At 38.8% G+C, this 21,896-nt stretch overlaps 1 protein-coding gene across 12 annotated transcripts in view; it reads left to right on the top strand.

Annotated features, from left to right (window-relative positions):
- LYRM4 (LYR motif containing 4) overlaps positions 1 to 21,896 on the top strand; it is a 159,850-nt gene that overhangs the window by 59,489 nt on the left and 78,465 nt on the right. For 6 of the 12 annotated variants that reach the window (XM_049105992.1, XM_049105996.1, XM_049105989.1 and 3 more), the window contains one exon: positions 16,737 to 16,773. The exons of 5 other annotated variants lie outside the window; for them this stretch is intronic. In XM_049105992.1, coding sequence (XP_048961949.1) covers positions 16,737 to 16,773 — 37 coding nt within the window. Of the gene's footprint in view, positions 1 to 16,736; positions 16,774 to 20,188; positions 20,374 to 21,896 lie in introns of those variants that run through there. One more of the 12 variants, XM_049105993.1, reaches the window with a different exon arrangement.

Here is a 21,896-nt window from a genome sequence, read left to right as displayed (position 1 = left end):
TACTAACTCACCTCAAACACTTGAAACCATACACAAGTGTGAAGTTTTCCATGATCTAAACATTTTGTAATGTTTGGAAAGAAAAATTGTAATCAATCTCAAAACAACAATGATATGTTTCCCCAAGATGAAGAAAGTTTTCATCTTAACATGTTTTGTGCCTCTATGTTGTAGTACACATGGAATTTAGTTCAACTCAGCTTTATATTTTAACTGTATTACTGGGGACCAAAGGCTTTCTGATCATCAGTAGGATCTTCAAAAACAGGACTTTGCCCCTTCTGTTCATGGTTCTCAATCTTGGTTGTGCATTAGAACCACCTTGTGCTTTCACAAATCCCTCTGACCAGGCCACTCCAGGCCAATGGAATTAGAAACTCTGGCGGTAGAACTCGGGCATCAGCCATGTTAAAGCTCCCCAGGTGATTTCAATGTGCAGCCAAGGTTGAGAACTAGGATTGATACTGAGCCCCTGAACAGGCGTCCACTCTCCACCCTCCCCATCCAAACATGTCACCCTGCACAGAGTGCCTGTTCTCCAGAAGGCCAGCAAGTTGTCTTTAATGTTTGTAATTACTGATCTCTGCATCTCTCTAAATTAACCTTTGTTGCAGGGATAATTTTTGTTCTGTTGCACTTTTACGGATTCAGACTCTAAGTTCTCTTATATATTGAACAATGAAACTCTCTTATTACAACTGGAAATCTCATGTGTTCCCATCAAGAAAGATAGCATGCATGCTCCTGGTGAAGCTCTGGGGTTCGGCTGCTATCACTAGACAATATTCTTAACAACCAAGTGGAATAACGGCTTAATGTCGAAAGAATAGAAGAGACATCTTCTCAGGAATGCCATCTTCATCTCAGGGAGAAGTTATTTAACACTCTTTGGAGGATATTTCTTAGTGCAACTGTGGGTGTGCTGCTCATATAAATTATAGTTCATCCATCCTGCATTTCTGCTTGTCACATAAACCCTGGTGATAGGAGTATCTGCAGTTTATACCTTCATAGCAGCCATATTCCAAGTGCAGGTAAAATTATTCAGGAAGTCATGCATGCACCTGCTCTGCTTTCGGGGGAAATAGATGGGGGGAAAAAAGAAGAGTAATAGAGTTATATTCCAAGAAAGATACTTGTAAAATTTGTTCAGCCTTTCAAGATAGTTGATATGAGTGTGCTCTTTACTTTGGTCTGTTTGAAACTCCACAGACCTCAGATGCACAAGTTGTCCTCAGCATCTACTCTCGGATAGATCACTGTGGGAACAGCAAGGAGACCAGTGGAAGCATAACAGGGCAGCAGATTTTGGGAGCCAGCCCAGTGACAAATGCTAATGCACCAGGGCCAAATGTTCTAGCACTCAAAGGAACTGGATTATCAGGGCTTAAATTGGGGTGAGTTGGCTTGCTGGTGCACCAAATTTTTCTCAGGCGGTTGTCTGGAAATTTCCTAGTCTGGTTTTTCTCAACTCCAGAACCAATCAAGATTCAGCCCATTGATGAAACTTTTTGATGAAATCTGGCAGTTCAATCTGTTCTTTACTAGTGAAGGCCAGTATTGTATAGATTTCACTAGATCATGTGTTCCTTAACTTGCTAGAACGTTCAGTGTATGCCTTTTTTCTTTAAATAACAGCTTTATTGACTCTCTCTCTCTCTCTCTCTCTCTCAAATAAATTAAATAAATAAATAAATAAATAAATCTTTTTTAAAGGAATGGGGAGCACCTGGGTGGCTCAGTCAGTTAAGCATCCAACTCTTGATTTCAGCTCAGGTCATGATCAGGTCACGATCATAAGGTCGAGCCCCTCATCAGGCTCCACAATCAGTGGGGGAGCTGCTTGAGATTCCCTCTATCTGTCTTGCACACACTCTCCCTCTCCAATCATCCCATGAGCTCATGCTCTCTCTCTCTCTACTAAGTAAATCTTTAAAAAAATAACAGCTTTATTGAGACAGAAGTCACATATAAAATTCACCCTCTAAACTATACAATTCAGTGGCTTTTAGTATATTCACAGAGTTGTGTGACCATCACTACAGTCATTTTTAGAACGTTCTCATCACCCCAGAAAGAAACATCATACACATCATCAGTGACCCAATTTCTCCCCAACCCACTCTCTCCAGCACTTGGAAACCACCCATCTCCTTTATGTCTCTATGGATTTTCCCCTACTCTGGACATTCATATAAATGGAATTTATTTTTGTGACTGGCTTCTCCCATTTAGCATAATGTTTGCAAGTTTCATCCATTCATAGTATGTATTGATACTTCATTCCTTTTTAATAGCATTGTATGACTATATCACATTTTCTCTCTAAGATGAACATTTGGGCCATTTCTGCTTTTTTGCTATTATCAATGATGCTGCTATGAATACTTGTGTACAAATTTTAGTGTAGATGTATGTTTTCATTTCTCTTGGGTATATACCTAGGAGTGGAATTGCTGGGTCACATGGTAACTCTGTTTCACCTTCTGAGGAATGCCAGCCTGTTTTCCAAAGTAAGTGCTCCATTGTACATTACCGGTCAGCATTGTGTAAGGGTTCTGATTTTGCCACATTCTTGCAAACACTTCTAGCAATCCCAGTGTCTGGGAGGTAGTATGGTGTACCTTTTATACATAAAACAATCAGATTTAGATCGGAAAGCTAATGTTGACCTAGTTGCTCTTGGGATATTCAAGGGAAGGTTAAGATTGGTTTTAATTTTTATGTATTTATTTTGTCCACATGAACTTCAGGCCAGTCCTTCTCTACATCTAAACTTCAGTTCCCTGAGAAACAGTTTAAGCCCTCATGGATTTTAGAGTGTATATAAGAGTTAGGTATGGCTTGGCAGTGTGCATTGGGTAGGAGGGGTTGATTCAGATGATCAGCAGCTCTGGATGAGAATGCTATCAGGCCCTCCCTGAGCTTGGATTGAAGAGATGAACTTCCCAGATGACCTGGGTGATGTGCTTTGCCTTCGTAGTGCCTCAATAACTCTTCTACTGTTGGTTGATTTTTTTCTTAACTTTACCTGAATTCCTACAGAAATTCAACTGCTGTCTGAAAAGCATAGACCACTAAGTCAGTATATCTTTTTTATATCCTTATTCTTTACAGATCTGATGTCGTTTACTCCTTGAAACTCCATATCTGGTCCTCTCTTTCATGTAAATGTTGGCCTCAGTCTAGTAGATATTTATACTTGGGTATTTTATAAGCACTTGAAACCTATCATGACCAAAACTTAATAATGAGTTACCTTACCTTCCCCTCAACTCATTTCCTTTGTGAGTTCCCAGTACTTCCATTCTCTTGGTAACCCATGCTCTAGTGCTTGCTCTCCTCCATGCACAGAGAATTAAGCCTCGACTGTGTCTGTGATCCATTTAAAATCAGTCTAAGACTCTTTTCAGGTCCTCTACAATAGGGTACATGGGAATATTAAGATATGTTCTGAGGTACTACCCTAAAAACTACCTTTTCTTTAGGTTCTGGCTTGGTATATGCTGTTCACTTATATAATCAGGTCTAACCAACTCAGGTACTTGGCTCACCCTTTAGCTAAGCCAATGTGTATCACAATCCTTGACTCCTCTTGAATACTTTCCTTGCCTCCCTTATCACAGATCACCAGTAAGCATTCTGTTTTCTCTGTAGGACTACTTGAGGTTCTGTTAGAGATTCCTGTGGACTAGGTGCTCATCTGTTTAAATATAATCTCACTTTTAATGTGAAAGCACCCTTTGTTTCCTGGCAGCCTAATTTCCCTCGGCATTTATAGTGGTTAGATGTGTATTGATGGGCATTACTCTCTAACTGTGTGTGTCAAAGCACTTTGGGAGGCTCATCAATCTTGTGCTTTTTTTTAATTGACATCAATAATGTGTTTGCATTTATCAATATTTCCTAATTGCCAAGTTAAAACAGTGGAACTTCTATAATAAATCATGCCCACAGATATCTTCAGACATTAAGGCTTTAAGGTTTATCAATATTTTGATGTATTATAAATTGTTTTTATGAGGACTTTTTTTCCTATGAGAAAGAAGGAACAGTGTAGCAAGAGACAGAGAGAATTGAGTCCCCAGTGTTACCATATAAAATTAAGTTAAAGGGCTAAATCATTCCAATGAAAAGAGAAGAAAGCTATTTCCCAAGTACAATACGTTCCCATAAAGTTCAGCGTTACTGTCCAAGTGAATACTGGTGTGTCTCCCCTGCGAGTGATGTGCTGTGCCAAGCCTGTTCCTCGGAGAGTAATTTGGACAAAAGGACAGTTTGCACTCCTGCAAAAACAGAGCTCTTATCAGCTCATTTTTTCAGGAGAGGAAACTGAGGCTTTGTGAGCTGCAGTTATTTACGGAGAGTCAAACAGTGGCTTCACAAGGCTGGGACTCAAACCCAGGGCTTGCAGAGTCCATGGCTAGGTTCTTTACTATTCAGGGACAGACCTGACCAAATTCCCAAAGTCGAGGGAGACCCACAGGTTTCAAGGGACAATCCACATCATCTATTAGGCATTTGAAGACTCTAGAATGTTTGCTCAGAAAAAAGATGAATGTGAAAGGCTTGGGAGGTCTGTCCTATATGCGAAGGCCCTTACCATGAAGGAGATTAGACCTTGTCTTCTATGCATGCAGGCAGCAGAAGTAGGGCAGCCCTATCACCTGCTGAGGGGCGGTGTTGTGCCATTGTTTCAAGTGTGTTGTGCCATCGTTTCAAGTGTGGCCCCCGCAGATCACCCCTCAGCCACTCACCAGCCCCTGCCCTTGGGCAAGTCGCTTGACCACTGTGTGTCCCACTTACCTGAGCTGAGATGAGAGTTTTGACAGTACCTACATTATAAAGTGGTTGTGAGGATTCAGTGAGTTAATACGTGAAAAGTGCCTTTGATAAAGGTGCTCAGCACGTAGTAAGTGTGCAAAGTGCCACTGTTACTATTATTATATTTTAAAGCCAGACTAGGTGTGAGGAAGAAAAAAAACCACTCACCATTTATACATTAATCATGCAAATCTTATTTATGAGACACTGTTTTAGACAGTGGGACCCAGCAATAAACAAAACAGATCTAGGCCCTGCCCCTGCCTTCATGCTGCTTATATTCTGTATTAGAGAAAAAGAAAATTACTATGTCAATCAGTAAAGCAGCCATTCGGCACCTGAATGAACTATTTCTGACATTGCCACCCCTGCCCTTCTCTTATAATCACTGAAGATGACCAGGCACAGGCTAACTGAGGTTATCGTGAGAGAGAGGCTTGCTACTGTGAGCTTTTATAATGTTCTAACATCCCTCTGCAACGTAAGGTTGATTTAATGCAACCAGTGGTTAAAACATCAATTCTAACATTGCTTTACTTTAAAACTCTCTGTCATTCTCTGGATCATCGAGGTGAGGTGGGACAATTATGCAAGGACAATCCTGTGAGGTACAAGAAGGAAATACGGGACTTCTGATAATTTTTATCTCATTTTTTTAATGTGTATTATGGTACATATTTTATAATGTGCATAATTTTAATAGCGCAGGAGCACATGTGAATAACGTCTAAATAAATATAAATGTACATTACAATGCACGCATAAACGTCTTTTGCTAATGAGGTAAACGACTTAAAAAGCTTGAAGTCTGCTGCTGTAAGTTTTACTAAAATGACTGAGCTTTGTAGTCAGAAGCTATTGCAATAATGAAACAGTGTTTTTATATTTCCCTTTTTTCTGATGTGGTCACTTATGGATAATTTTCAACTTTAAAGGTAATAGTTTTCCACATGAATGGAAAATTTAGTCATACTTTCTCCTCTACTGAAGAACTTAAAAATCAATCATGACAATATTTAATGTTTTTGTGGGAGTTAATGGTTTTATTGCGTTTAATCCTCCTTTGAGCCCATGAAATAGGTCTTATACCCACTTTGGAAATGAGGGAACAGAGCATTTTAGAGATTATACCCACAACTCTTAGCAATTAATCATTTTGCCAGAGAAGAGAAATTTTAAAACTAAGAACTATAAAGCTGATGCTCATTACTAGCAGTATACCAGGGAGTACATTTTAGCATGTGTCAAGGTGAATGCTGACCAGTCTCTCATGTTGCTAGAAGGACTGTGACTATTTTTTCTTACTACTGCCATCCTCTACTCTTAACCCGAAGGCAGAACCCTATCAAATAATGTATCATTCAACAAGATTCATTAGGAATCTGCAATGAGCCAGGGCTTCAAGGAGCTCTCAGTTTACCAGAGGAAGTAACATTTCTTTTCTAATCCCCAAATTAGGAGCATGAAGTTGACTTTTAATTAGAGGCAAATTTCAGTTAGGGAGACAGTCTCCATGTTCTCTCCCTCCCCATCCTCATATATTAGCAGTCAGGATCCTTAGTTGTGGTCAACAAAAAACAACTCTGGCTAATTTCAGCACAAAGTAGATAGTTAAATATGTGCTCAGTTAACAGTGATTTCCTGTCTGTGTTCCTTACTCCCATTAATGTATAAGGTTCTTGGAGAAAGGGAACAGAGAGAAAATTTAGAAGCTTGAAAAGGAAAGTTGGGAAAAGAATGATGCCTAGAAATTAGTTTTCTGCTAACTATCGGTTGATAAAGATTTATGTGAATCTGTTGGATTTCATCTGGAAAGCTTTTTCAATAGCATGAAAAGCAGTGACGTGGGGTTCAGAGTGACGTGGGGTTCAGAGACCTACATTTCCACTGTTGAGCTGTGAGATCTTGGTTAGGTTACATAACTTCTAAGTCTCAGTCTTTTCTGCTCTGAAATGGATGAAATGATGGATTAATCTGTAAGTCTTCCTATGAACTGTCTCTGCTAATAGAAATATTGCATGTTTACTCTAACACAATAGCCAATAGCTGCATGTTGCTGTTGATTCAGCACTTGAAATGTGGCTGTTTTAGCTAGTGGCTACCATATTGGACAGCATAATTCTAGAGTATTCTATGATTTCCTGGATTCTGTTGGTTTACCTATCATGGGATATGGGCCTAGAAGGTAGAAAAGATGCAAATCAGAACTTCACATTGGTAAAGAATTGCATTCATAGTTTAATATCTAATTATGTCAGGAGAGAAGAGCATGCTCTAGAAATTCACACACATGGTGTAAAAAGCACATGATTTAGAGTTAAAGGATCTGAATTTGAACTCTGGCACCACCAATCATGAATACACCAGCCCTATCTGCCATACAAAGTTTTTAGAATCAAATGAAATGATAAATGTGAAGCTCTTTATAAATATAAATTCACTTCATGTGCATTAGTTATTCCATTATTACATGGAATCAGTACAATGATCCTACTAAATTATAGATATCTCATAGCTTCTCTTAGTTTTGGGAGGGTTTTGTTCATTGGTTTTTGGTAAAGATCAAGGATAGTGAGTGAAAACAAATACATAAAATGCAACATCTAGTGTTACTTCATAACTTCTTACTTCCTGATCTTTTATTTCTTTTTCTTGCCTTATTGCATTAACAAGGACTTCCAGTGCAGTGTCGAAAAGAGTAGTGAGGGAGAAAACCTTGCCTTGTTCCTGATCTTAGTGGGAAAGCTACTTCCTCACTATTAAGTATGATGTTAGCTCTAGGTTTCTTTATCAAGTTGAGGAAGTTTCCCTCTATTCCTACTTCACTGAGAATTTCTATCTTATTTCATAACTTAAGATTTGTTATTTTAGCCCTTGCAGCTAATTTGTTTGTTGTTTCTTTCCTTAGAAGTATTTCTTGGGATCTGATTTACTACTCCTAAGTGATAGAATGACTCCTTTTCAGATCCCAAAGATAGGGTTTTATGATGGTTAACTTTATGTGTCAACCTGGCTGAGCCAAGATGCCCAGATATTTGGTCAATTATTCTAGATATTTCTATGAAGGTTTTTTTTTTATAAGATTAGCATTTAAATTGGTGAGCTTTGTGTAAAGCAGATTACTGCCTATGATATGTGGGCCTCATCCAGTCACTCACAGGTCTAAGTGGAACAAAAAGCTGACACCTCTTCACCCTCTACCCCTCACTGAGCAAGGAGGAGTTCTGCCGGCAGATGGTCTTTGGACTCAAACTCTAACTTCTCTCTGAGTCTCCAGTCTGGTGGCCTACCCCCTACTTGCTAAGCCTGTATAATCAATCACATGAGCCAGTTCCTTAAAATAAATCTCTTTCTGTATATACATCTACATATACTACATACATGTATTCGTATATATGTACATATAAACACACACTATTAATTTCCATGCCCTGTTTAACATGCTTTTAAACTATCAGATCAAAAAATTAAAAAAATAAACTATCACATCATATTTTTGTTTAAGCCCCTAAAATTAAACATAAATTATTCATTTCAATTATTCTTAGGTAACTAAGTTACAAGTGCCTTGCTACTGTATGTCCATTTTTCTATTTCCTTACCTTTGTCCTCTACCTCCTAACCACACCATATATACAGATTTTGAGGAGCCTGTTACTTAGATTGTTAGGTAATATAGAGAACAACTTCAATTTGCCTTTTTAGTACTTCTGGCTAGCTGGCAAAATCTACTTTATTTCCCTCTCCCTGATTCTCTTAAGTTTCCCACTGCCTTTTTTTAAAGACCAAAACGGGAAGAAAGAAGCCCTACATACAGAATCTGCCTGCTAATGTTAAGTCTCTTCCTAGCCATTTTTCTCTACTTTCTCTGTAAAGATGACATGCTTTAGAAAGAGCCAAACAGCCCTGCCCTACCATCACGTTTCTTTAGTGGGAGTGACTAATGACCTATAACTTGAGAGTCTTCAGAAATAGGACTCTTAATAAGGCTAGCAAGACATTCTTTAAAAGTGTTTTATGGGGAAATAATCACATGTAATACATGTAGATGCTAAAATAGAGCTTATTACTCAACAGGAGGAGAAAGTGTAGTCACTCCAAGTTTCTTTTGTAATATCCACCCTTTAACTTTCTTGTTCAAGGATCTTGCATTTTAGGCTTTCTCTTATAGGACACCATGCTTTTTATTATGGTGTCTACCAAACTGCAAATGAAGATTAAGCTTTTATGCCTAGACACACATTGGATACATTATGGTTATGGCTTGTTGTGGGTTTTAGCTCTACATTCACTGAAAAGAGTTGATCTGCTCACAGGACAGAGCAGCAGTGCACCTCCCACCTCCCACAAAGCACTCTCCCACGTGGACTGTGACAAGCCCCTCACAAGCAGAGGGGGATGCAGGAGGCACAGAGGTCTAATTGTCCCAACAGTATAGTAATAATTAGGACCTCAGAATTTTCTTTAATGTTTGCATTCACTTTTTTTTCTAATAGACCCTTGCTGCATGTCACCTTTGGGATTCTGTGAGGAGGGCTTTTTCAGAACACTTTCAGAAAAGTCTGCACGTTTCTAACCCTGCTCACCTGGTGAGGGAATCATTGTATGACACGGCCAGACTCTGCCCTTGGGACCCTCCTTCCTGTCCTAACACTTCTCTTTGCCCAACTCCCCCTGCACACCCTCACTGTTAGTCATCTGCCTTTGAAAGTGACAGCATGTTAAAAGTCATTCACAGGGTCCTATGGCAACTATACTACTCAGCAAGGAAGTAGACTGTGTCTCTGAAGAAGTGAAGGATAGACTCATTCATTGCTTTTCTAAATTTCAGGCTTTCATTAGCTCTCTTATTTTGATTAGAAGTGGTTTCTTAGTTTATTAATGTTGCGGGAGGGAACACCAGCATTTTGTTATACGATAAAAATCTCATCTTAATTTTATAATGCCTGTGATATTTACCGATAACATGTATGGGAGGTTTGCAAATTTAACTTTGAAGAGGTTTATGATTCCCTCTTCTAAATGTGTGCTCTACGCAGTGTGCGTTGCTCCAGTACCTGTGGTAGGAAGCTAGGATAGTTTATGGGCTATTAAAACCAGCATGTCAAGCATGTTTCCTTGGAATGAAAAGTAGCATGTTCTTCTGGATAGTTTTCTTCTTTAAAGAAATTATTTACTTGTACTTAAACAACTTATGTAAAAGAATGAACATTTTACCCTTTACTGAATTCTATCAATGTTGGCATAATTTTTTGCCATGTTTGCTTCATCTATTTCCTTTCCTTTTGTTTTTTTTTTTTTTTTTCATTGAACTGATTTGAAAATTGGTTTCAGGCATAATAACTACCTCCATATAAATTAATGTATATCTTTTTAGAATAAGCATTCTTCTACATTTATCACAATACTATTTTCATACTTCTAAATTGAACATCGATACATACTATGGAGCAGTCCATACGTACATCAATACATACTATGAAGCAGTTCAAATTTTTCCAATTGTTCTACAGTACCTTTTATAATGTCTTTTTCTTCCTAATCCAGAATCCATTTAAGGATCAAGCATTGCATTTTGTAGTCATGTTTCTTATGTCTCCTTTAACAGAGAAGAGTTCTTCTGCCTTTTTGTGATCAATTTCATGACACTGACATATTTAGTCTAGAATGTTCCCTAATATGAATGTGTGAGATTCTTTCTCTCTCATTACACTCCAAGTAATCACTTTGACAGGAACACTGCTTTGGTACTATGATGTTCTCCCTTTGCATCATGTGAGGAGGCCCCTAGTGCCGGTTGTAGCATTATTTGTTTATGCTAAGTCTCATCATTTCTTAGATTGGAGTTGACCAGATATTTCCATTATAAGCATCCTGTTTCTGTTTGTAATTAATAAATAACCTGTGCCCCTCATGATTCTGGAGTCCTGGTGTCAAGCCCTACATTGGGGTCCCTGCTCAGCATGAAGCTTGCTTCTCCCTCTCCCTCTGCTCCTCCCCCCAATTCAGGCGCGCTCTCTCTCTCTCTCTCTCTCTCTCTCAAATAAATAAATAAATAGTAAATAAATAACCTGTACCCCATCAACCTTTCACCAGTGGTTTTCAGACCCATTAACATACCTTGCCTGAATTATTTACTGTGTGGTTGCAAACTTTATTTTTCTTATTCCCTTGTCACTGAGTTTGCTTCTGCAGATCACTAGGGGCCCATTTTTAATGAGGAAAAAACCTAAATTACGTTCAGGTACATTTCTCACTAATCTATCTTAATTCTCCCAGTTCAACAAACTCCTTTCCCTAGCCCAATTTTCAATGGAGATGGCCCCTACTAACCCATTCTGAGGTTTTGTCTTAGAGCTCTATTCTTCCCAGAATCACATGGCTCCACTCTTTACACTCAGGCTTAGGGTCAGTCTGGTCTCAGAAGGACTTCAGATCATTCCTTGAATTGCCTGTGATAATCAGTCAACCTACATGGACCACTGGCATGAACACAAATGGAGACCAGGTTCGCCTCTCTACCCCCCTGAGGATCATAACTGCACACTGGGTTTATAACGTCTTTTTACCTAAGGTATAGGGAATAGTTCTCATGTGATTCCGTTCTCTTTACCTCATGATTTTTTTATGGCTTCTAGGATTCCATTTTATGCCTTACCATGATCTGTTTATTCTGTCCCCCAGAAGTAGAAATTTACTTGGTTTCTTTTTATTTTTCCCCCTATTACAGACAACATGGCCAAAAATATCTTTATGTACATCCCTGACATTTTTCTTAAGACAAGTTCCTAAAATTAAAATCAGTGGTTTTTAAGGTATTGAGGCAATTTCTTATAATTATTATATTTTTTAATTCCAATATAATTAACATATTGTATTAAATTAGTGTTAGGGATGCCTGGGTGGCTCAGTGGTTGAGCGTCTGCCTTCAGCTCAGGGCATGATCCCGGAGTCCTGGGATCGAGTCCGGCATTGGGCTCCTCGTGGGGAGCCTGCGTCTCTCCCTCTGCCTATGTCTCTGCCTCTCTCTCTGTGTCTCTCATGAATAAATTAATTCTTATTAATTAATTTTAATTAATTGGTTTTAAGTGTACAATATAGTGATTCAATAATTCTATACATTACTCAGTACCTATCATAATGAGTGTACTCTTTCTTCCCTTTCACCTATTTCACCTATTCCCCACCCCTTTCCCCTCTGCTAAGCATGAGTTTGTCCTCTCTAAGAGTCTGGTTTTTTGGTTTGTCTTATTTTTTTTTCCTTTGTTTGGTTTCTTTTTCCAGGTAAGAGTAGAAATCGTACGGGATTTGTCTTTTTCTGACTGACTTATTTTACTTAGCGTTATACTCTGTTGCAAATGGCAAAAGATTTCATTCCTTTTATGGCTGAACAATATTTCCTTGCATATATATATATATGCCACATCTTCTTTATCCATTCATCTACCAATGGACACTGGGATGCTTCCGTAAGTTGGCTATTGCAAATAATGCTGCTTTAAACATGGGGATGCATATATCCTTTTTTTTGAATTGGCATTTTTGTAATCTTTGGGTAAATACCCATTAGTGCAATCACTAGATCATAGAGTAGTTCTATTTTCCATGTTTTATGAAACCTCCATACTGCTTTTCACAGTAGCTGCACTAGTTTGCATTCCCACCAACAGTGCATGAGGTTTCCTTTTTCTCAACCTCCTCACCAACATTTGTTGTTTCCTGTCTTTTTTATTTTAGCCAGTCTAACAGGTGGGAGGTGATATTGTAGTTTTGATTGCATTTCCCTGATGAATGATATTGAGCATCCTCTCATGTGCCTATTGGCCATCTGTATGTCTTCTTTGGAAAAGTGTCTGCTCACATCTTCTGTCCATTTTTTTATATATATTTTTTTTTTAAGATTTTTTTATTCATGAGAGACACAAACGGAGAGAGAGAGACAGAGACATAGGCAGAGGAAGAAGCAGACTCCTGGTAGGGAGCCTGATGCAGGACTCGATCCCAGATCCCGGGATCATGACCTGAGCCGAATGCAGGTGCCCAACCACTGAACAACCCAGGCATCCCTCTTCTGTGAATTTTAAATAGGATTATTGTTTTCTGGGATGCTGAGTCATATAAGTTCTTTATATATTTTGAATACTAAAGCCTTATCAGAGATGTCATTTGTAAACATCTTCTCCCATTCATTAATTTCCCTTCTGGTTTCATTGTTTCCTCTTATATGCAAAAGATTTTGATTTGATATAGCCCAGTAGTTTATTTTTGCTTTTGTTTCCCTGGCCTCAGGAGACATATCTAGAAAGATGTTGCTATGGCTGATGTCAGAAAAATCACTAGGCCTGTCCTCTCTTCAAGGATTTTTATGGTTTTAGGTCTCACCTGATAAATTTAGATCCTTAATCCATTTTGAGTTTATTTTTGTGTGTGGTGTAAGAAAATGGTCCAGTTCCATTCTTTTCTTGTAGCTGACCAGTTTTCCCAACACCCCTGATGAAAAGATTGTCTTTTTTCCATTTTCATATTCTTGCCCCCTTTGTCAAAGATTAATTGATCATATAATCATGGGTTTATTTCTGGGCTTTCTGTTCTGTTCCATTGATGGGTGTGTCTGTTTTTGTGCCAATACAATACTGTTTTGATTATAACAGCTTTCTAGTACAACTTGAAATCTGGAATTGTGATACCTCCAGCTTTGCTTTTCTTTTTCAAGATTGCTTTGGCTAGGGGGATCCCTGGGTGGCTCAGCGGCTTAGCACCTGTCTTCGGCCCAGGGCGTGATCCTGGAGTCTCAGGATCGAGTCCCACGTCAGGCTCCCTGCGTGGAGCCTGCTTCTCCCTCTGCCTGTGTCTCTGCCTCTCTCTCTCTCTCTCTCTCTCTCTCTCTCTGTTCGTGTGTGTGTGTGTCTCATGAATTAATAAATAAAATCTTTAAAAACAAAAGCAGATTGCTTTGGCTAATCGGGGTCTTTTCTGGTTCCATACAAAATGTTAGGATTATTTGTTTCGGTTCTGTGAAAATGTTCTTACTATTTTGATAGGGATTGCATTAAATCTGTAAATTGCTTTGGGTAGTTATGGACATTTTAACAATATTTGTTCTTCCAATCCATTAGCATAGAATATCTTTCCATTTGTGTTATGCTTCCTTACCAATTTGGATGCCTTTTATTTCTTTTTCTTGTCTGATTGCTGTGGCTAGGACTGCTAGTCTATATTGAATAAAACTGTTAAGAGTGGACATTCTTGTCTTCTTCTTGACCGTAGGGAAAAGGAAAAAGCTCTCAGTTTTTCAACTGTTGAGTATGATGTTAGCTATGAGTTTTTCATATGTGGCCTTTGCTATCTTGAAGTATGTTCCCTTTAAACCTACATTGTTGAGGATTTGTATCATAAATGGATGTTGTACTTTGTCAAATGCTTTTTCTTAGATCTCCTGAAATGAACATATGGTTTTTATTCTTCCCTTGTTAATGTGATGTGTCATGTTAATTGTTTCACAAATACTAAACCACCCTTGCATCCCAAGAATAAGTCCCACATGACTGTGGTGAATGATTTTTTTAATGTATTATTGCTTCAGTGTGCTAATATTTTGTTGAGAATTTTTGCATTTATATTCATCAGACACATTGGTCTATAGTTCTCTTTTTATAGTGGAGTCTTTATCTGGTTTTGGTATCAAGGTAATGCTGGCCTCATAGATTGAATTTGGAAGTTTTAATTCCTCCTATATTTTGGAATAGCTTGAGAAGAATAGTTTTTTTTTTTTTTTTTTTTTTTTATTTATTCATGAGAGAGAGAGAGAGAGAGACAGAGACACAGGCAGAGGGAGAAGCAGGCTCCATGCAGGAAGCCTGATGTGGGACTCGATCCTGGGACTCTAGGATCAGGCCCTGGGCTGAAGGCGGCGCTAAACCGCTGAGCCACCTGGGCTGCCCGAGAAGAATACGTATTAACTCTTCTTTAAATGTTTGGTAGAATTCACCTGTGAAGCCATCTCCTCCTTGGGATTTTGTTGTTGTTGTTGTGAGTTTTTTGATTATTGATTCAGTTTTGTTGCTGGTAACCTATTCAAATTTTATATTTCTTCCTGCTTCAGTTTTGGGATGTTATGTTTCTAGGAATTTATCCCTTTCTTCTAGGTTATCTAATTTGTTGGCATACAATTTTTCATAATATTCTCTTACAATCTTTTCTATTTCTCTGATACCACTTATTTCTACTCTTTTATTTCTGACTTTGAGTCCTCTTTTGGGGGGGGGATTGTTTTTCTGTTTCTTTTGTGATGAATCTGGCTAAACATTTATCAATTTTGTGTTTTGTTTTGTTTTTTTTTTTCTAAAGAACCAGCTCCTGGTTTTATTGAACTGTTCTATTGGTTTTTTTAGTTTTCTATTTAATTTACCTCTGATCTTTATTATTTCCTTCCTTCTACTGGTTTGGGGTTTTTGAGGGTTTGGGGGGGGGTTCTTAAGATTTTATTTATTCATGAAAGATGCAGAAAGAGAGAGACACAGGCAGGGGGAGGAAAAGCAGTCTCCATGCAAGGGACCCAATTCGGGACTCCTTTTCAGGAATCCAGAATCAGGCCCTGAGCCAAAGGCAGACGCTCAATCCCTAAGCCACCCAGGTGTCCCTCTCTTTCAAGCTCCTTTAGGTGTAGGGTTAGGTTGTTTATTTGAGATTTTTCTTGCTTCTTGAGGTAGATCTGTATTGCTATAAAATTCCCTCTCAGGACAACTTTTGCTTCTTCCCCAAGACTTTGGGCCATTGTGTTTTCATTTATATTTGTCTGCATGTATTTTTTTTATTTCCTCTCTGATTTCTTGGTTAGTCCATTCATTTTTTAGTAGCATATTATTAACCTACATATATTTGTGGTCTTTCCAGATTTTTTTCTTGTGGTTGATTTCTAGTTTCATAGTGTTGTTGTCAAAAAGGATGTATGGTATGACTTTGGTCTTTTTGAATTTGTCAAGAATAGTTTTGTGGCCCAATATGTGATCTAGTCTAGAGAACATTTCATGTATACCTTAAAAGAATATATATTCTGCTGTTTTAGAATGGAATGTTCTGAATTTATCTGTTAAATTCATCTGGTCCAGTGTGTCATTCAAAGCCACTATTTCCTTGTTGATTTTCTGTTTGGATGATCTGTTCACTGAAGTAAGTGGGTTTGAAGTTCCCTACTATTATTGTATTATTATTAATACTAGTTTTATGGTTGTTACTAATATCTGTATATAGTGCTGTATATTGGGTGCTCCCATGTTGAGTGCATAAATATTTATAATTGTTATAACTTCTTATTGTATCATCCCCATTACTATCATACAGTGTCTTTGTCTCTTGTTACAGTCTTTGTTTTAAAGTCAGTTTGCCTGATCCTGCCACTTTCTTCTGGCCTGCAAAGTTCTGTTGAATAATCAGCTGATAGCCTTGTGGAGTTTTCCTTATATGAAACTATTTTCTCTCACTGCTTTGAAAAGTGTCACTACTTTTTGACATTTTAATTATTCTGTGTCTTGGTGTTGATCTACTTGGCTTGATTTTGTTAGGAGATAATCTGTGCCTCTTGGATATGGATTTCTGTTGCTTCTCTAGATTCAGAAAGTTTTCAGCTATTATTTTCTTCAAAGAAATTTTCTGCCCCCTTTTCTCTCTCTTCTTCTAGGATCCCTCTTATACATATATTATGATACTTGATGTCGCTGAGTTCCCTAAATTATTCTTATTTTGCATAATTTTTTCTCTCACCTCCTCAGTTGATTACTTTCTATTACTCTGTCCTCCAAGTCATTGAGACATCTGCTTCCTCTAATCTACTGTTTATTCCATCTAGCATATTTTTAATTTAATTTATTGTGTTCTTCATGTCTGATTGGTTCTTTTTTTATCTCTTTGTTAAGGGTCTCACTGATGTCCTCCACTCTTTACTCAAGTCCAGTGAGTATCTTTATGACCGTTACTTTAAATTCATATGTATTTCTTATCTCTATTTTGCTTAGGTCTCTTGCTGTGATTCTGTTCTATTCTTTCATTTGGAACATATTCCTCTGTCTCCTAATTTTGTCTGTCTCTGTTTCTCTGTGTTTGGAAAGTCAGCCACATCTCTTACTCTTGAAAATAGTGGCCTTATGAAGAAGAGGTCTGTAGTGCCCTGCAGTGCAGTGTCCCCTCTTCACAAGAACCTGGTATTTCAGAGGTGTCTCCTGCGTGTTCTGGGTACATCCTGCTGTTGTGGCTATGCTGCTTTTTCCTCTAGTCCAGTCATCTGCAGTGGCTCTCTTTACTTATTGTGGGCAGTGTTCGGTCCCTGTGGTGTTAGTGGACCAGTCTGGGGCTTCCTTGGGCTTGAGTTGAGTCAGGCCAGCTGTTTGTGGAAGACTAGAGCACCAGACTGCCAGGTGCTTTCCCTGTGTGGTCCCCTGAGAAGCTTTTACTGGTGAGTAGGCCTGTAGTCATACTTAGTTAGGACAGTGCACTGCTGGGGCGCCAGTCTGAGTAGTATGTGGGGTTACGGTTCCCTCTCTCTGGGGCAGGAGTGTCTTTGGAGTGGTGATGACCCCTTTTGGAGGTGCTTACACACTGCTAGGCTTGTAGCACCGCTCTGGATGGGCTGTTGCCAAGAGCATAATGGAGGGGCAAGATCTGCAACATGCAGAGGGGCTGGATGAACAGTGTTTGCTAGGTTTGCTCACAGGCCCGGGGGTGCAGGCCTGCAGCACAGGGACTGTGGCAGGCCTGGCGAGAGGGGACAGATCCACTGGAGTACAGTGGTAGGGGGAGGGGGAACATTCTCAAGTTCAGTTGCTGGTTCCTGCAGGTGCCTGTGTATTTTGCTGGGAAGCAGAGGAGAGAAATGCCACCTGCTAGCTCTTTTGTTTCTGGAGGAATCGCCCAAGAATCTCTGTCCCTCCAGAACAGCTAGCTCTGCGATGAGTAAACAGCTCTCCCTTCTACAGACCTCAGCCCGGTTTTCAAACTGCTGTTTTCATGATGTATCTCCTTGGGCTGTTTGTTGTGCTGGCTCTTTAAGGGCAAGAACTCATTTCCCCTCCCTGCTCTCCAGAGCTGAACCAGCTGATTTTTAAAATTCAAGGTTTTAAGTCCCACTGACTGTAAGAACTCCTGATATTCAGCCCCTCTGGTTGTCAAAGCCAAATGTTGCAGGGATCTGCCTTCCCGGCCTAGGGGTCTGTTTCTCTCCCCTCTTAGCACCTGCAGGTCCCTCCCTCCCACAGAGAGCCCCGCAGGTGCGTCGGCTCCCCACTGAGTCCCTTCCTTGCAGCCTCTTGTCTACATTTAGCTGCGCAGTTTGTTTTGCCGTCTTCAGTTTGTTTTCTGGCTTATTTATGCAGCTGTGAGTCTTACCTGGTTGTTTCCCGGGGAGGAGGCGAGCATGGGGTCCTCCTCATCTGCCATTTCCCCAGAGATCTGGCTTTGAGGTAGATTTTAAAGACGGTGCCTTACGTCTCACAAAAGCTCTTCACCCTTTCCCCAGAAATAATGTTCACCTATTTATACAGACAGAGTTTTGCATAAGATATCTGGGTTTCTTGAAGCCGTGGGCTCAGGTTCGGAAATCAGTTTGCAAGATTTAAGTATGAAAATTATCCAAGACCACATTCTCCAAGGAGCTCTCTCATGCCTACTCGGATCATACCATTTCATGATTCCAAACACTAGCTTTAATTCTGATAAGTAGTTGTGAGACTGTTAGGAGCTTTTCTATTATTTGATGTTAAGAAATGTGTATGACTGCATCCAAAATTCTCACTTTTCGAGAGAAGAGTTGGGATATTTTATATTCATAATTAGTTCCTACAGGTTCTCTTGTAATCCTCAGTACAGTGAACGCTTACCTCTCATAATCAGTAACTCACATTTCTTCTCCATAACTAAATGCTAGTAACTCTGGTTATGGAAGTTTGGGGAATGACACTTTGAGTTTGAAGTTCCCTGATCCGTTACATAAATTCAGTTGTTCTAACCTAATGTATTTATACTATGGAAGACTAACTTGAGAACCTAGACTGACCAATCCATAGGTCTGATCTATTTTTCCACTTAAGATCTTAGAATATACCATGATTAAGTACCTTTGATTTTGACTGTTGGGACTCTAAACTAGGAACATCCCACAATGGGAATTGCGACCTAGATTTTATTTATTTATTTATTTATTTATTTATTTATTTATTTATTATTATCTATCTATCTATCTATCTATCTACCTATCAGAAAGAGAGAGCAAGAGCAGGGGGAGAAATAGACTCCCCACGGAGCAGGAAGCCCAACTCAGGGCTGGATCCCAGGATCCTGGGATCATGACTTGAGCTGAAGATAGACACCCAACCAACTGAGCCAACCAGGCACCCTGCAACCCAGATAGTTTTTAATCTTTCTTTCATTTGGAATGGAACATACCAATGAATTCTTAGCAGCATTTACTGGGGAAAATATTGGAATTTTGAGGTCACTTAAATCAATAGCTGTCCAGGGCACCTGGGTGGCTCAGTGATTGAGTGTCTACCTTCAGCACAGGTCATGATCCCAGGGACCTGGCATCAAGTCCTGCATCTGGCTCTCTGCAGCAAGCCTTCTTTTCCCTCTGCTTATGTCCCTGTCTTTCTCTCTGTGTTTCTTCTGAATAAATAAATAAAATCTTTTTTAAAAATCAATCAATCAATCAGGGACGCCTGGGTGGCTCAGCGGTTTAGCGCCTGCCTTCAGCCCAGGATTTGATCCTGGAGTCCCGGGATCGAGTCCCACATCGGGCTCCCTGCATGGAGTCTGCTTCTCCCTTTGCCTGTGTCTCTGCCTCTCTTTTGATGTCTCTCATGAATAAATAAATAAAATCTTTAGAAAAAAATCAATCAATAGCTGTCCTTCCACCTCACCATTAAAACATAGGAATTTTAACTCACACTGTCTACGTCATTCCCTCCAAGTACTCAATTTTGGGCAGCTGAGATATGGCACAGAGATTTCTAACTGCATTATGTTCCAAGAAAATGTCTAACACAAAAATGCTTACCAAGATGTCAGAGGAAGATGACTGATTTAAGTGATGTTTTCTGGGGTGCTGGGTGGCTCAGTTGGTTGAGCATCCAATGTTTGGCCTTGAGTCATAATCTCAGGGTCGTGGAATCAAGCCCCACATCGGACTCCACACTCAGCTCTAAAATAAATAAACAAATCTTTGAAAAAAATTTAAAAATAAATGATGTTTTCTGGATTAGAGTCTTCAGTCACATCAGAGGTGGTCAGTCATACTGTGCATGCATGCGTGTGTGTGTTGAGGGGGTGTGGTGATTTCAATTAAATGAATAACATCAAATTAATTTTCAATGCACAGCCTATTAGAGCCATCATATTTCGTTGATTCTTCATTAAGATAGCTCAGAACAGAGATGATACTACTACAAAATACCAAATGAATTTTCTTGTAAGTAGATTTTTCCTAAGCAAAGTTGCATTGTGCTAAAATACATTTATACATAAGGAGAGCATTTAGAAGTCAAAGCTATTTTTAAAAATGTGCATTCTCAGTTTGAGCTGAACTGTTTAAAAAAAAAAAAAACTCAAGGAAATCAATTATTTTGAGTCTATTAAGGAATTTACTGAGACTCCAGTACTGTCTATTCTGTGTGCTCAGTGTAATACTTTATTATACCAAAATAAACTCAGAACTGATTCCAGGAAAATCCTATGAAAAAATTAAAGCAGAGAAGAGTGTGATCTCAGTGTGTGGTATTTGAGGCAAATTAGAAAGCAAGCAACTGAACTCAGATCTGTTTCTGCCCTTAAATCACTAAAGGACCTTGGGAAAATTGCATAAAATCTCTTCGTCTTGTCTACTAAATGAAGATGCCAATATCAGCCTACTTTTCTACTTCAGGAAAAAAATTCCTTGAGTCAGATCAACCTCTGTTATATAAAGAATCATTGAACATAGTAGTACTCTAATAAAAATGCCTAGATTTGGGACAACAGTGGTCAGATTCATAGGGTAAATGAAGCATGTATTGATTTTTCAGACAGGTGATTTAACCATCTTTGTGAGGGTTTTTTTTTTCTTTTCTATATTTTCTGAACTCTTTGTGCCAGCATTGCTAACCATGTAGACAGATTCATTTAACTCTTTTTAAGGAAAGTTGCACCTATCAGCAGAATTGAGTTGTAAATAGTGCTTTTGTTTCCTCTGTCCAAAGTACCATATGAAGTAATGTAGAGCTTCATGGTCCCTAATGCCTAGGATTTTACAATCATCATTAATTCGTGTCAAAATATAGAGGCTGTGGGCTTGTTGGTCGGCAGACAGCTGTGATCAAGGGGGAGAAAACTTTTCAAATCAGATCTGCTGTTAAACCCTCAATTGTGATGTTAGGCTAACGACTTAATTTCTCTGAAACTCAGTAAAAATGGGGGCTGTTGTGAAATTAAGATAGGATAATAATGTTTTATCATCTGAAAAGCAAGCATCAAGTAAGAATTATTTGTAAAAGGAAATGACAAACTGTAAGATGAAAGAGTTTTATTAATAATGATAATAGATCACATTTATTGAGCACTGACGTCGTATGCTAAATGATTTACATGCACTGTCTCATTTAATCTTTCAGCCAGGACTATGAGATGAAGAAACTGAAGTTTAGAGCAGTTAATTATATACCCGTTGTCATTAATAAGTAAGGGACCCAGGATTCACACAGACTCAGAGCCCCAGCTCCTAAGAATCTACCTGATATGATGATCGTTGTCAAATGTTAGAGTAAAGGGGAATAGAATACAACCTGTGATTTGCAAGTTGGGTAACTTGGTCTTTCAGACATTTACATCTCTTTACTTACAATTTTTTGATCAAAATACTACATTTTCAAGATAAAAGGCAGAAGAAAGTTGCTTTCACTCTTTTCTCCTGACTCTAAATCTCACTTCCCACGTTAAGATTCTTATGTAGCCTTCTAGAAATTTCCTGTACATTTAGAGGTAGTATATGTGTATGCATATGTGTGAACTCTTCTGTTTAAAACAGATAATACTATACTAAAAATACTCTTTTA

Source organism: Canis lupus, chromosome 35 (assembly GCF_003254725.2).
Source record: "Canis lupus dingo isolate Sandy chromosome 35, ASM325472v2, whole genome shotgun sequence".
Taxonomy (NCBI): domain Eukaryota; kingdom Metazoa; phylum Chordata; class Mammalia; order Carnivora; family Canidae; genus Canis; species Canis lupus.
Note: the sequence above shows the minus strand (reverse complement) of the source record. Positions and strands in the feature narration are given on the sequence as shown.